Raw genomic sequence first — 14,272 nt, 5'->3', positions numbered from 1 at the left:
CACCTTGTGGGGTAGAGGAAGAGTGGTGGAGCACTGTTGGAGGGGTCGGGCAGTACATGGTTAGAGGCAGCACCAGGGATGGCCTTCTGCTGGGACACACAGGGTGCCACGGGTTAGAGTCAGGGGTTAAGGTATGGGACGGTGTTCCACTGGTACACAGGGTGCCACGGGTTAGGGTCAGGGGTTAAGGTATGGGACGGTGTTCCACTGGTACACAGGGTGCCACGGGTTAGGGGTCAGGGGTTAAGGTCAGGGACGGTGTTCCACTGGAACACAGGGTGCCACTGGTTAGGGTCAGGGGTTAAGGTCTGGGACGGGTGGGGTAGGAGGCTTCTTTAATTGTACTGTGGTTGTACCAGCATTCTAGATGTGTTCACTGACACAGTGGTGAGGCAGGTGCTGGTTAAGCTAGGTGTGTACCCTCTACCCAGAGAACAGCAGGCTGGTCACATGATGTGGGACTGCCCCAGTGTGAAGACCTCCTGGTCACATGATGTGGGACTGCCCCAGTGTGAAGACCTCCTGGTCACATGATGTGGGACTGCCCCAGTGTGAAGACCTCCTGGTCACATGATGTGGGACTGCCCCAGTGGGAAGACCTCCTGGTCACATGATGTGGGACTGCCCCAGTGGGAAGACCTCCTGGTCACATGATGTGGGACTGCCACAGCGTGAAGACCTCCTGGTCACAGGTTGCCAGGCCTGTGTCCAGTGTGAAGACCTCCTGGTCACAGGTTGCAAGGTCTGTGTCCAGCGTGAAGACCTCCTGGTCACAGGCTGCCAGGTCTGTGTCCAGCGTGAAGACCTCCTGGTCATAGGTTGCCAGGTCTGTGTCCAGCGTGAAGACCTCCTGGTCACAGGCTGCCAGGTCTGTGTCCAGCGTGAAGACCTCCTGGTCACAGGCTGCCAGGTCTGTGTCCAGCGTGAAGACCTCCTGGTCACAGGTTGCCAGGTCTCTGTCCAGTGTGAAGACCTCCTGGTCACAGGTTGCCAGGTCTGTGTCCAGCGCGAAGACCTCCTGGTCACAGGTTGCCAGGTCTATGTCCAGTGTAAATGGTGCTAGCATTCCCTATTTTCCCAATATACTATTGTTGAAAGATGACTCTTCACTGATTCGCGCAGTTCCCCAACAACGAGTATGGTTGTTTGGACTGACTGGCATCAAAAATAATGTTGGTGCCGAGATGGAAACCTCCACATAAAGCTCAGTTTAACTCAATGGCTACAACACTTCCTTGACGTCCTTTCACACAGGTCTCCATAGCTTGGTGAACGGCGCCAAGGAGACGACATTAGATACTCTTTATATAGCAGTCAAAAAGGTCAACAGCTTATTAAGAGTTAACGTAACGCAATCATTTTTGAAGTCCTTAATTGTATTTTGTATATCTGTATCGTATGTCGATGTTGATTCTTTCCATGTGTGCCTTGTTCCCACAAATAATTTTACAAACTGAAGATTAGTTATCCATGATGTTTTGTTCTGTGCATAGACATATCCACAATGTTCCTGACGCTAACAGAGGTTCAGGGTCAGGAATGGGGTAAGGGTCAGGGGTTAGGGTCAGGGGTTAGGGTCAGACCCGGTGGGTTAGGGTCAGGGGTCTAGGGTCAGGGGTTAGGGTCAGGAATGGGGTAAGTGTCAGGGGGTAGGGTCAGAGGTTAGGTTCAGGGGTTAGGGTCAGACCCGTGGGGTTAGGGTCAGGGACAGTTGGGGTTAGGGACGGTTGGCGTGGGGTTAGAGACGGTTGGGGTGGAGTTAGGGACGGTTAGGGACGGTTGGGGTGGAGTTAGGGACGGTTGGGGTGGGGTGGGGTTAGGGACGGTTGGGGTGCGGTGGGGTGGGGTTAGGAATGGTTGGGGTTAGGGACGGTTGGCGTGGGGTTAGGGACGGTTGGGGTGGGGTGGGATTAGGGACGGTTGGGCTGGGGTGGGGTGGGGTTAGGGATGGTTGGGGTTAGGGACGGGTGGGGTAGGGTTAGGGACGGTTGGCGTGGGGTGGGGTGGGGTTAGGAATGGTTGGGGTTAGGGACGGTTGGCGTGGGGTTAGGGACGGTTGGGGTGGGGTGGGATTAGGGACGGTTGGGCTGGGGTGGGGTGGGGTTAGGGATGGTTGGGGTTAGGGACGGGTGGGGTAGGGTTAGGGACGGTTGGCGTGGGGTTACGGACGGTTGGGGTGGGGTTAGGGACGGTTGGCGTGGGGTTAGGGACGGTTGGGGTGGGGTTAGGGACGGTTGGGGTGGGGTTAGGGACGGTTGGCGTGGGGTTAGGGACGGTTGGGGTGGGGTTAGGGACGGTTGGCGTGGGGCTAGGGACGGTTGGCGTGGGGCTAGGGACGGTTGGCGTGGGGTTAGGGACGGTTGGGGTGGGGTTAGGGACGGTTGGGGTGGGGTTAGGGACGGTTGGGGTGGGGCTAGGGACGGTTGGCGTGGGGCTAGGGACGGTTGGCGTGGGGTTAGGGACGGTTGGCGTGGGGTTAGGGACGGTTGGGGTGGGGCTAGGGACGGTTGGCGTGGGGTTAGGGACGGTTGGCGTGGGGTTAGGGACGGTTGGCGTGGGGTTAGGGACGGTTGGGGTGGGGTTAGGGACGGTTGGCGTGGGGTTAGGGACGGTTGGGGTGGGGTTAGGGACGGTTGGTGTGGTGTTAGGGACGGTTGGCGTGGGGTTAGGGACGGTTGGCGTGGGGCTGGGGTCAGGGACTGTTTGGGGTGGGGTCTTGCAGTAAAACAGACACTAATCAGCTCTTACTTAAAGCCCAACCATGTCTTCTGAGTGCTGTGGAGTACAAAGAGAAGAGAGCACATGTCTTAACAGAGAGAAGGAAAGAGAGAGGTAGAGAGAGAGTTAGAGAGAGAGAGAGAGAGAGGTGGAGAGAGAGAGATTGTTGCAACACTGTACACAGACAATAATATACAGTGCCTTGCGAAAGTATTCGGCCCCATTGAACTTTGCGACCTTTTGCCACATTTCAGGCTTCAAACATAAAGATATAAAACTGTACTGGAAAGAGAATAAAACACATTAGATCTGGTAAAAGATAATACAAAGAAAAAAACAACCATTCTTTTGTAATTTTTTTTGTACCTTCGTCTTTGAAATGCAAGAGAAAGGCCATAATGTATTAATCCATCCCCGGTGCAGTATACATTCTGACCACTAGATGGCAGTATGTGCAACATGTTAGACTGATCCAATGAACTATTGTATTTCTGTTCAAAGTTTTGTATCAAGACTGCCCAAATATGCCTAATTTGTTTATTAATAACTTTTTATGTTCAAAATCGAAGAGGCCTGCTGCTCCAACCTAATTGAGGAGAATAACAACAATCCCGCATTTCCTTTTGATACTGTCGCAAAGCTCACTAAAAAGCAGCATTCCCCAAGAGAGGATGGCTTTCACTTTAGCAGTGATGAATTCATGAACTTCTTCGACGACGAAAAGATCATGAACTTTAGAAAACAAATTACGGACTGTTCTTTGAATATGCATATTGTCCCGAGTCTGAAAAGAACGGCCAAGACCTTGGATCAATGGAGACTGTATGGACTGACGTCGGAGATGAGAAGTAGGTACGGGGAGTTGACATTTAATATGGAACAGACAAGCAACAAAACAGGAACAGCGTCAGCACACAGGTAAACAAGGACATATGAAAACCAATGCTGCACCCGGGAATAGAGTAGGGAACCAGACAGATATAGGGAGGTAATGATAGAGGTGATGGAGTCCAGGTGAGTCCAATAATCGCCGATGCGCGTGACTGGGAAAGGCAGGTGTGCGTACTGATTGTGGCAGGAGTACATAATGCTGGGGGCCCTGAGGGAGAGCGGGAGCAGGCGTGACAGCGACACGGAAGTTTTTTTATCCTATATCTCTCGACACATTCACAAAGAAATTGTGATGGCCTATAAACCTTGCAGCTGTCTACTGGACCCTATTCTAACTAAACTACTGAAGGAGCTACTTCCTGTCCTTGACCTTCCTATGTTGAACATAATAAACGGCCCTCTAACCTCCGGATGTGTACCAAACTCACTAAAAGTGGCCTCTCCAGAAAAACCCAAACCTTGTCCCGGAAAATCTTTCAGTAACTCATCGCTTTCCGGAAGACCAATAATGAATAGGAAATGCTAGTCTGGTTTTAGACCCCATCATACTACTGAGACTGCACTCGTGAAGGTGGTAAATTACCTTCTAATGACATCAGACCAAACCTCTGTCTGTCTTCACGATGCTAGACCTTTGTGCAGCGTTCAACACCATCGATCACCGCATTCTTTGGAGAGATTGGAAACCCTAATTGGACAGACAAGTTCTGCAGATCAGATCTTATCTGTCGTAAAGATTTGTCTCTGTGGATGCTTTGTCCTCCGACAAATTAATGGTACGCTTCGGTGTTCCTCAAGGTTCTGTTCTAGGACCACAATTGTTTTCACAATACCCTCAGTGGCCAGTTTATTAAGTACACCACACTGTTCACAAAAATGTCTGTAACTTGGTATATAAAGCAGGCAGACAGGCATCGAGGCATTCAGTTACTGTTCGATTAGAATGGGCAAAACGAGTGTCCTAAGCAACTTTGAACATTGTATGATTGTCGGTGGCAGATTCGCGCCTGTACCTTAAAAACTGCTGGCCTCCTGGGCTTTTCACACACAATAGTGCGACAAACAAAAAACTTTCAGTCAGCCGCAGTCCTGTGGGCGTAAACAGCGTAAACAGCTCGTTGTTGAGAGGTCGAAGTAGAATGGCAAGAATTGTGCAAGCTAACCTAACATTTTAGCATATTACTCCAGTGCTAGCCTCCCTTCACTGGCTTCCTGTTAAGGCAAGGGCTGATTTCAAGGTTTTACTGCTAACCTACAAAGCATTACATGGGCTTGCTCCTACCTATCTCTCTGATTTGGTCCTGCCGTACATACCTACACGTACGCTACGGTCACAAGACGCAGGCCTCCTAATTGTCCCTAGAATTTCTAAGCAAACAGCTGGAGGCAGGGCTTTCTCCTATAGAGCTCCATTTTTATGGAACGGTCTGCCTACCCATGTCAGAGACGCAAACTCGGTCTCAACCTTTAAGTCTTTACTGAAGACTCATCTCTTCAGTGGGTCATATGATTGAGTGTAGTCTGGCCCAGGAGTGGGAAGGTGAACGGAAAGGCTCTGGAGCGAAGAACCACCCTTGCTGTCTCTGCCTGGCCAGTTCCCCTCTCTCCACTGGGATTCTCTGCCTCTAACCCTATTACAGGGGCTGAGTCACTGGCTTACTGGGGCTCTTCCATGCCATCACTAGGAGGGGTGAGTCACTGGCTTACTGGGGCTCTTCCATGCCATCACTAGGAGGGGTGAGTCACTGGCTTACTGGGGCTCTTCCATGCCATCACTAGGAGGGCTGAGTCACTGGCTTACTGGGGCTCTTCCATGCCATCACTAGGAGGGCTGAGTCACTGGCTTACTGGGGCTCTTCCATGCCATCACTAGGAGGGGTGAGTCACTGACTTACTGGGGCTCTTCCATGCCATCACTAGGAGGGGTGAGTCACTGGCTTACTGGGGCTCTTCCATGCCATCACTAGGAGGGCTGAGTCACTGGCTTACTGGGGCTCTTCCATGCCATCACTAGGAGGGCTGAGTCACTGGCTTACTGGGGCTCTTCCATGCCATCACTAGGAGGGGTGAGTCACTGGCTTACTGGGGCTCTTCCATGCCATCACTAGGAGGGCTGAGTCACTGGCTGACTGGGGCTCTTCCATGCCATCACTAGGAGGGGTGAGTCACTGGCTTACTGGGGCTCTTCCATGCCATCACTAGGAGGGGTGAGTCACTGGCTTACTGGGGCTCTTCCATGCCATCACTAGGAGGGGTGAGTCACTGGCTTACTGGGGCTCTTCCATGCCATCACTAGGAGGGGTGAGTCACTGGCTTACTGGGGCTCTTCCATGCCATCACTAGGAGGGGTGAGTCACTGGCTTACTGGGGCTCTTCCATGCCATCACTAGGAGGGGTGAGACACTGGCTTACTGGGGCTCTTCCATGCCATCACTAGGAGGGGTGAGTCACTGGCTTACTGGGGCTCTTCCATGCCATCACTAGGAGGGGTGAGTCACTGGCTTACTGGGGCTCTTCCATGCCATCACTAGGAGGGGTGAGTCACTGGCTTACTGGGGCTCTTCCATGCCATCACTAGGAGGGCTGAGTCACTGGCTTACTGGGGCTCTTCCATGCCATCACTAGGAGGGCTGAGTCACTGGCTTACTGGGGCTCTTCCATGCCATCACTAGGAGGGGTGAGTCACTGACTTACTGGGGCTCTTCCATGCCATCACTAGGAGGGGTGAGTCACTGGCTTACTGGGGCTCTTCCATGCCATCACTAGGAGGGCTGAGTCACTGGCTTACTGGGGCTCTTCCATGCCATCACTAGGAGGGCTGAGTCACTGGCTTACTGGGGCTCTTCCATGCCATCACTAGGAGGGGTGAGTCACTGGCTTACTGGGGCTCTTCCATGCCATCACTAGGAGGGGTGAGTCACTGGCTTACTGGGGCTCTTCCATGCCATCACTAGGAGGGGTGAGTCACTGGCTTACTGGGGCTCTTCCATGCCATCACTAGGAGGGGTGAGTCACTGGCTTACTGGGGCTCTTCCATGCCATCACTAGGAGGGGTGAGTCACTGGCTTACTGGGGCTCTTCCATGCCATCACTAGGAGGGCTGAGTCACTGGCTTACTGGGGCTCTTCCATGCCATCACTAGGAGGGCTGAGTCACTGGCTTACTGGGGCTCTTCCATGCCATCACTAGGAGGGCTGAGTCACTGGCTTACTGGGGCTCTTCCATGCCATCACTAGGAGGGGTGAGTCACTGACTTACTGGGGCTCTTCCATGCCATCACTAGGAGTGGTGAGTCACTGGCTTACTGGGGCTCTGCCATGCCATCACTAGGAGGGCTGAGTCACTGGCTTACTGGGGCTCTTCCATGCCATCACTAGGAGGGCTGAGTCACTGGCTTACTGGGGCTCTTCCATGCCATCACTAGGAGGGGTGAGTCACTGGCTTACTGGGGCTCCTCCATGCCATCACTAGGAGGGGTGAGTCACTGGCTTACTGGGGCTCTTCCATGCCATCACTAGGAGGGGTGAGTCACTGGCTTACTGGGGCTCTTCCATGCCATCACTAGGAGGGGTGAGTCACTGGCTGACTGGGGCTCTTCCATGCCATCACTAGGAGGGGTGAGTCACTGGCTTACTGGGGCTCTTCCATGCCATCACTAGGAGGGGTGAGTCACTGGCTTACTGGGGCTCTTCCATGCCATCACTAGGAGGGGTGAGTCACTGGCTTACTGGGGCTCTTCCATGCCATCACTAGGAGGGCTGAGTCACTGGCTTACTGGGGCTCTTCCATGCCATCACTAGGAGGGGTGAGTCACTGGCTTACTGGGGCTCTTCCATGCCATCACTAGGAGGGCTGAGTCACTGGCTTACTGGGGCTCTTCCATGCCATCACTAGGAGGGGTGAGTCACTGGCTTACTGGGGCTCTTCCATGCCATCACTAGGAGGGGTGAGTCACTGGCTGACTGGGGCTCTTCCATGCCATCACTAGGAGGGGTGAGTCACTGGCTTACTGGGGCTCTTCCATGCCATCACTAGGAGGGGTGAGTCACTGGCTTACTGGGGCTCTTCCATGCCATCACTAGGAGGGGTGAGTCACTGGCTTACTGGGGCTCTTCCATGCCATCACTAGGAGGGCTGAGTCACTGGCTTACTGGGGCTCTTCCATGCCATCACTAGGAGGGGTGAGTCACTGGCTTACTGGGGCTCTTCCATGCCATCACTAGGAGGGCTGAGTCACTGGCTTACTGGGGCTCTTCCATGCCATCACTAGGAGGGGTGAGTCACTGGCTTACTGGGGCTCTTCCATGCCATCACTAGGAGGGGTGAGTCACTGACTTACTGGGGCTCTTCCATGCCATCACTAGGAGGGGTGAGTCACTGACTTACTGGGGCTCTTCCATGCCATCACTAGGAGTGGTGAGTCACTGGCTTACTGGGGCTCTTCCATGCCATCACTAGGAGGGCTGAGTCACTGGCTTACTGGGGCTCTTCCATGCCATCACTAGGAGGGGTGAGTCACTGACTTACTGGGGCTCTTCCATGCCATCACTAGGAGGGGTGAGTCACTGGCTTACTGGGACTCTTCCATGCCATCACTAGGAGGGCTGAGTCACTGGCTTACAAGGGGCTCTTCCATGCCATCACTAGGAGGGGTGAGTCACTGGCTTACTGGGGCTCTTCCATGCCATCACTAGGAGGGGTGAGTCACTGGCTTACTGGGGCTCTTCCATGCCATCACTAGGAGGGGTGAGTCACTGGCTTACTGGGGCTCTTCCATGCCATCACTAGGAGGGGTGAGTCACTGGCTTACTGGGGCTCTTCCATGCCATCACTAGGAGGGGTGAGTCACTGGCTTACTGGGGCTCTTCCATGCCATCACTAGGAGGGGTGAGTCACTGGCTTACTGGGGCTCTTCCATGCCATCACTAGGAGGGGTGAGTCACTGGCTTACTGGGGCTCTTCCATGCCATCACTAGGAGGGGTGAGTCACTGGCTTACTGGGGCTCTTCCATGCCATCACTAGGAGGGGTGAGTCACTGGCCTTACTGGGGCTCTTCCATGCCATCACTAGGAGGGGTGAGTCACTGGCTTACTGGGGCTCTTCCATGCCATCACTAGGAGGGGTGAGTCACTGGCTTACTGGGGCTCTTCCATGCCATCACTAGGAGGGGTGAGTCACTGGCTTACTGGGGCTCTGCCATGCCATCACTAGGAGGGCTGAGTCACTGGCTTACTGGGGCTCTTCCATGCCATCACTAGGAGGGGTGAGTCACTGGCTTACTGGGGCTCTTCCATGCCATCACTAGGAGGGGTGAGTCACTGGCTTACTGGGGCTCTTCCATGCCATCACTAGGAGGGGTGAGTCACTGGCTTACTGGGGCTCTTCCATGCCATCACTAGGAGGGGTGAGTCACTGGCTTACTGGGGCTCTTCCATGCCATCACTAGGAGGGGTGAGTCACTGGCTTACTGGGGCTCTTCCATGCCATCACTAGGAGGGGTGAGTCACTGGCTTACTGGGGCTCTTCCATGCCATCACTAGGAGGGGTGAGTCACTGGCTTACTGGGGCTCTTCCATGCCATCACTAGGAGGGGTGAGTCACTGGCTTACTGGGGCTCTTCCATGCCATCACTAGGAGGGGTGAGTCACTGGCTTACTGGGGCTCTTCCATGCCATCACTAGGAGGGGTGAGTCACTGACTTACTGGGGCTCTTCCATGCCATCACTAGGAGGGGTGAGTCACTGACTTACTGGGGCTCTTCCATGCCATCACTAGGAGGGGTGAGTCACTGGCTTACTGGGGCTCTTCCATGCCATCACTAGGAGGGGTGAGTCACTGGCTTACTGGGGCTCTTCCATGCCATCACTAGGAGGGGTGAGTCACTGACTTACTGGGGCTCTTCCATGCCATCACTAGGAGGGGTGAGTCACTGGCTTACTGGGGCTCTTCCATGCCATCACTAGGAGGGGTGAGTCACTGGCTTACTGGGGCTCTTCCATGCCATCACTAGGAGGGCTGAGTCACTGGCTTACTAGGGCTCTTCCATGCCATCACTAGGAGGGGTGAGTCACTGGCTTACTGGGGCTCTTCCATGCCATCACTAGGAGGGGTGAGTCACTGGCTTACTGGGGCTCTTCCATGCCATCACTAGGAGGGCTGAGTCACTGGCTTACTGGGGCTCTTCCATGCCATCACTAGGAGGGCTGAGTCACTGGCTTACTGGGGCTCTTCCATGCCATCACTAGGAGGGCTGAGTCACTGGCTTACTGGGGCTCTTCCATGCCATCACTAGGAGGGGTGAGTCACTGGCTTACTGGGGCTCTTCCATGCCATCACTAGGAGGGGTGAGTCACTGACTTACTGGGGCTCTTCCATGCCATCACTAGGAGGGGTGAGTCACTGGCTTACTGGGGCTCTTCCATGCCATCACTAGGAGGGGTGAGTCACTGGCTTACTGGGGCTCTTCCATGCCATCACTAGGAGGGGTGAGTCACTGACTTACTGGGGCTCTTCCATGCCATCACTAGGAGGGGTGCATCACGTCACTCCTTTTGAAGTTATTTATTTATTTTATTTTACCTTTATTTAACTACTAATGTTATTATAGGCAAGTCAGTTAAGAGAAAATTCTTATTTTCAATGATGGCCTAGGAACAGTGGGTTAATTGCCTTGTTCAGTGGCAGAACAACAGATGTTTACCTTGTCAGCTCGAGGATTCGATCTAGCAACCTTTCAGTTACTGATCCAACACACCACTAGGCTACCTGCCGCCAAGGCTTTTATGCCAGGATTTTTCGCTATACTCGACGTGAGTCGGTTGAGTCACTGACGTGATCTTTTTCGTCCGGTTTTGCACCCCTCTGACTCGTGCGGTGGGAGAGATCTTTGTGGGAGAGATCTTCGGGCTATACTCAGCATTGTCTCAGGGTAGTTATTCGGTGGTCTGCTGATAACCCCTTGGTGGTGTGGGAGCTGTACGTTGGAAAAGTGGGTTGGCTTATATCCTGCCTGGTTGGCTTATATCCTGCCTGGTTGGCTTATATCCTGCCTGGTTGCTTATATCCTGCCTGGTTGGCTTATATCCTGCCTGGTGGGCTTATATCCTGCCTGGTTGGCTTATATCCTGCCTGGTGGGCTTATATCCTGCCTGGTTGGCTTATATCCTGCCTGGTTGGCTTATATCCTGCCTGGTTGGCTTATATCCTGCCTGGTTGGCCCTCTCCAGGGGTATCTTTGTACGGCGCCACAGTGTTCCCCGACCCTCTCTATCTCAGTCCTCAGTGTCTATGCTGCAATAGTCTAAATGCCGGGGTCTAGAATCAGTCTGTCCAGTCTTGGTGGTGTGGGAGCTGTACGTTGGAAAAGTGGGTTGGCTTATATCCTGCCTGGTTGGCTTATATCCTGCCTGGTTGGCTTATATCCTGCCTGGTTGGCTTATATCCTGCCTGGTTGGCTTATATCCTGCCTGGTGGGCTTATATCCTGCCTGGTTGGCTTATATCCTGCCTGGTTGGCTTATATCCTGCCTGGTTGGCTTATATCCTGCCTGGTTGGCCCTCTCCAGGGATATCTTTGTACGGCGCCACAGTGTCCCCCCGACCCTCTCTATCTCAGTCCTCAGTGTCTATGCTGCAATAGTCTAAATGCCGGGGTCTAGAATCAGTCTGTCCAGTCTGGTGTACTTTCTCCTGTCTTACTTGGTGTCCTGTTGACATTATGTCCCCCCCCCTCTGTTCTGTTGATATTACCCTCTCCTCTCCTCTCCTCTCCTCTCCTCTCCTCTCCTCTCCTCTCCTCTCCTCTCCTCTCCTCTCCTCTCCTCTCCTCTCCTCTCCTCTCCTCTCCTCTCCTCTCCTCTCCTCTCCTCTCCTCTCCTCTCCTCTCCTCTCCTCTCCTCTCCTCTCCTCTCCTCTCCTCTCCTCTCCTCTCCTCTCCCCTCCCCTCCCCTCCCCTCCCCTCTCTCTGATTGATCAGACAGCATGTTGGCTTATGAACTATGTGTGCTGTACAGGAGTGTGTTTGACTGTGCAGTGAGTATACTTGTTACCTGGTATCGTAGGTGTCAGAGTTGCGGTTGAACTTGTATGTAGGTTTAAACTTCAGAGGTCCCTCCTCAAACTCCTGGAGGAACGGTTCCTTCTTCTTCATCGTTAACAGCTACAGGACATCACGCAGAGTTAGAGAGAACGGGTGGTGTATCATGTATATGTGCATCAGCGTGTATTTGTCGTGTGTGTATGTCGTGTGTGTGTATATTTTGTGGATATATCATGTGTTTGTATGTGGTGTGTGTATCTAGTGTGTATATCTGGTGTGTCTATACCATGTGTGTGTATGTGGTGTGTATATCTAGTGTTTCTATACCATGTGTGTGTATGTGGTGTGTGTATCTAGTGTGTCTATACCATGTGTGTGTCTGTGGTGTGTGTATCTAGTGTGTCTATACCATGTGTGTGTCTGTAGTGGATATACCATGTGTGTCTGTGGTGTGTGTATCTAGTGTGTGTATATTTAGTGTGTGTATATAGTGTGTGTATCTAGTGTGTCTATACCATGTGTGTGTCTGTGGTGTGTGTATCTAGTGTGTGTATATAGTTTCTATACCATGTGTGTGTCTGTGGTGTGTGTATCTAGTGTGTGTATGTGGTGTGTGTATCTAGTGTGTGTATCTAGTGTGTGTATATTTAGTGTGTGTATATAGTGTGTGTATCTAGTGTGTGTATCTAGTGTCTATACCATGTGTGTGTCTGTGGTGTGTGTATCTAGTGTGTGTATATAGTGTCTATACCATGTGTGTGTATGTGGTGTGTGTATCTAGTGTGTGTATATTTAGTGTGTGTATATTTAGTGTGTGTATATAGTGTGTGTATCTAGTGTGTGTATATTTAGTGTGTGTATATAGTGTGTGTATCTAGTGTGTGTATCTAGTGTGTCTATACTATGTGTGTGTCTGTGGTGTGTGTATCTAGTGTGTGTATCTAGTGTGTGTATCTAGTGTGTGTATCTAGTGTGTGCATCTAGTGTGTGTATATAGTGTGTGTATCTAGTGTGTGTATCTAGTGTGTGTATATAGTGTGTGTATCTAGTGTGTGTATCTAGTGTGTGCATCTAGTGTGTGTATCTAGTGTGTGTATCTAGTGTGTGTATCTAGTGTGTGTATATAGTGTGTGTATCTAGTGTGTGTATCTAGTGTGTGCATCTAGTGTGTGTATATAGTGTGTGTATCTAGTGTGTGTATCTAGTGTGTGTATCTAGTGTGTGTATCTAGTGTGTGTATATAGTGTGTGTATCTAGTGTGTGTATCTAGTGTGTGTATATAGTGTGTGTATATAGTGTGTGTATCTAGTGTGTGTATCTAGTGTGTGTATATAGTGTGTGTATATAGTGGATATATCATGTGTGTGTATGTGGTGTGTGTATCTAGTGTGTCTATACCATGTGTGTGTCTGTGGTGTGTGTATCTAGTGTGTGTATATAGTGTCTATACCATGTGTGTGTCTGTGGTGTGTGTATCTAGTGTGTGTATATAGTGGATATACCATGTGTGTGTATGTGGTGTGTGTATCTAGTGTGTGTCACCTGGTCCCTCTCCCACAAAAGGTTGAAGCGTCCACTGTTGATGGAGGATCGGAGGAAGTGCATTCCATGGTCAGATATACGGAAGTTCAGATCACCAAACCAGAAGACCACCCTGGGGGAGAGGAGAGGAGAGGAGAGGAGAGGAGAGAGGAGAGGAGAGGAGAGGAGAGGAGAGGAGAGGGAGAGGAGAGGAGAGGAGGGAAGGAGAGGAGAGAGAGGAGAGGAGAGGAGAGAGGAGAGGAGAGGAGAGGAGGAGAGGAGAGGAGAGGAGAGGAGATGGAGAGGAGAGCTATACGGAAGTTCAGATCCCAAACCAGAAAACCACCCTGGGGGGAGAGAGAGGTAGTAAAGTGTGTTTGTGTGTGTATGTGACTATGTGTGTGTGTGTGTGGTGTTTGGTACTGACTTGGTGGTCTCAAACGGTGTGTGTGTGGTGTGTGTCTGTGTGTGTGTTTGGTACTAACTTGTGGTCTCGGACAGTGGTGTGTGTGTGTGTGTGTTGGTACTGACTCGTGGTCTCGGACAGTGTGCATGTGTGTGTGTGTGTGTTTGGTACTGACTCGTGGTCTCGGACAGTGTGCATGTGTGTGTGTGTGTGTTTGGTACTGACTCGTGTCTCGGACGGTGGGTGTGTTGTCCAGGTCAAAGTCCTGAGTCTCCAGAATATACTCAAACTCATCAACGCGCTGCAGAGCGTAACCCATATGAGCCGTCAGGTGGCAGTTCACAAAACATATCATGTGACCATAGAGGGAGAAGCGAACTGATACACCGCCCTTATTACCCTGAGAGAAGGAGAGGAGAGGAGAGGAGAGGGGAGGGAGGGAGGGAGGGAGGGAGGGAGAGGAGAGGAGAGGGGAGAGAGAGAGAGAGAGAGAGAGAGAGAGAGAGAGAGAGAGAGAGAGAGAGAAAAGAGAAAGAGAAAAGAGGGGAAAGAGAAGAGGAAAGAGAAGGAGTGAGGGGAGGGAGATAGAGAGGGAGAGAGAGGAGAAGGAGAGGAGGAGGGGAGAGGAGAGGAGAGGAAGGAGAGGAGAGGAAGGAGAGGAGAGGAGAGAGAGAGGGAGAGGAGAGGAGAGGAGAGGA

At 52.1% G+C, this 14,272-nt stretch overlaps 1 protein-coding gene across 1 annotated transcript in view; it reads right to left on the bottom strand.

The window, feature by feature from the left end:
* The window catches only part of inpp5kb (inositol polyphosphate-5-phosphatase Kb), a 60,611-nt gene that overhangs the window by 19,406 nt on the left and 26,933 nt on the right, over positions 1-14,272 (bottom strand). The window contains exons 5-7 of the mRNA XM_031809090.1: positions 13,796-13,974; positions 13,190-13,301; positions 11,658-11,767 (exon numbers count right to left, since the gene is read on the bottom strand). Of these exons, the coding sequence (XP_031664950.1) occupies positions 11,658-11,767; positions 13,190-13,301; positions 13,796-13,974 (401 nt within the window). The remainder of the gene's footprint in view (positions 1-11,657; positions 11,768-13,189; positions 13,302-13,795; positions 13,975-14,272) is intronic.

The sequence above is a fragment of the Oncorhynchus kisutch genome, linkage group LG29, assembly GCF_002021735.2.
Source record: "Oncorhynchus kisutch isolate 150728-3 linkage group LG29, Okis_V2, whole genome shotgun sequence".
In the NCBI taxonomy this organism is placed as follows: domain Eukaryota; kingdom Metazoa; phylum Chordata; class Actinopteri; order Salmoniformes; family Salmonidae; genus Oncorhynchus; species Oncorhynchus kisutch.
This window is presented reverse-complemented; position numbering and strand designations above follow the sequence as displayed.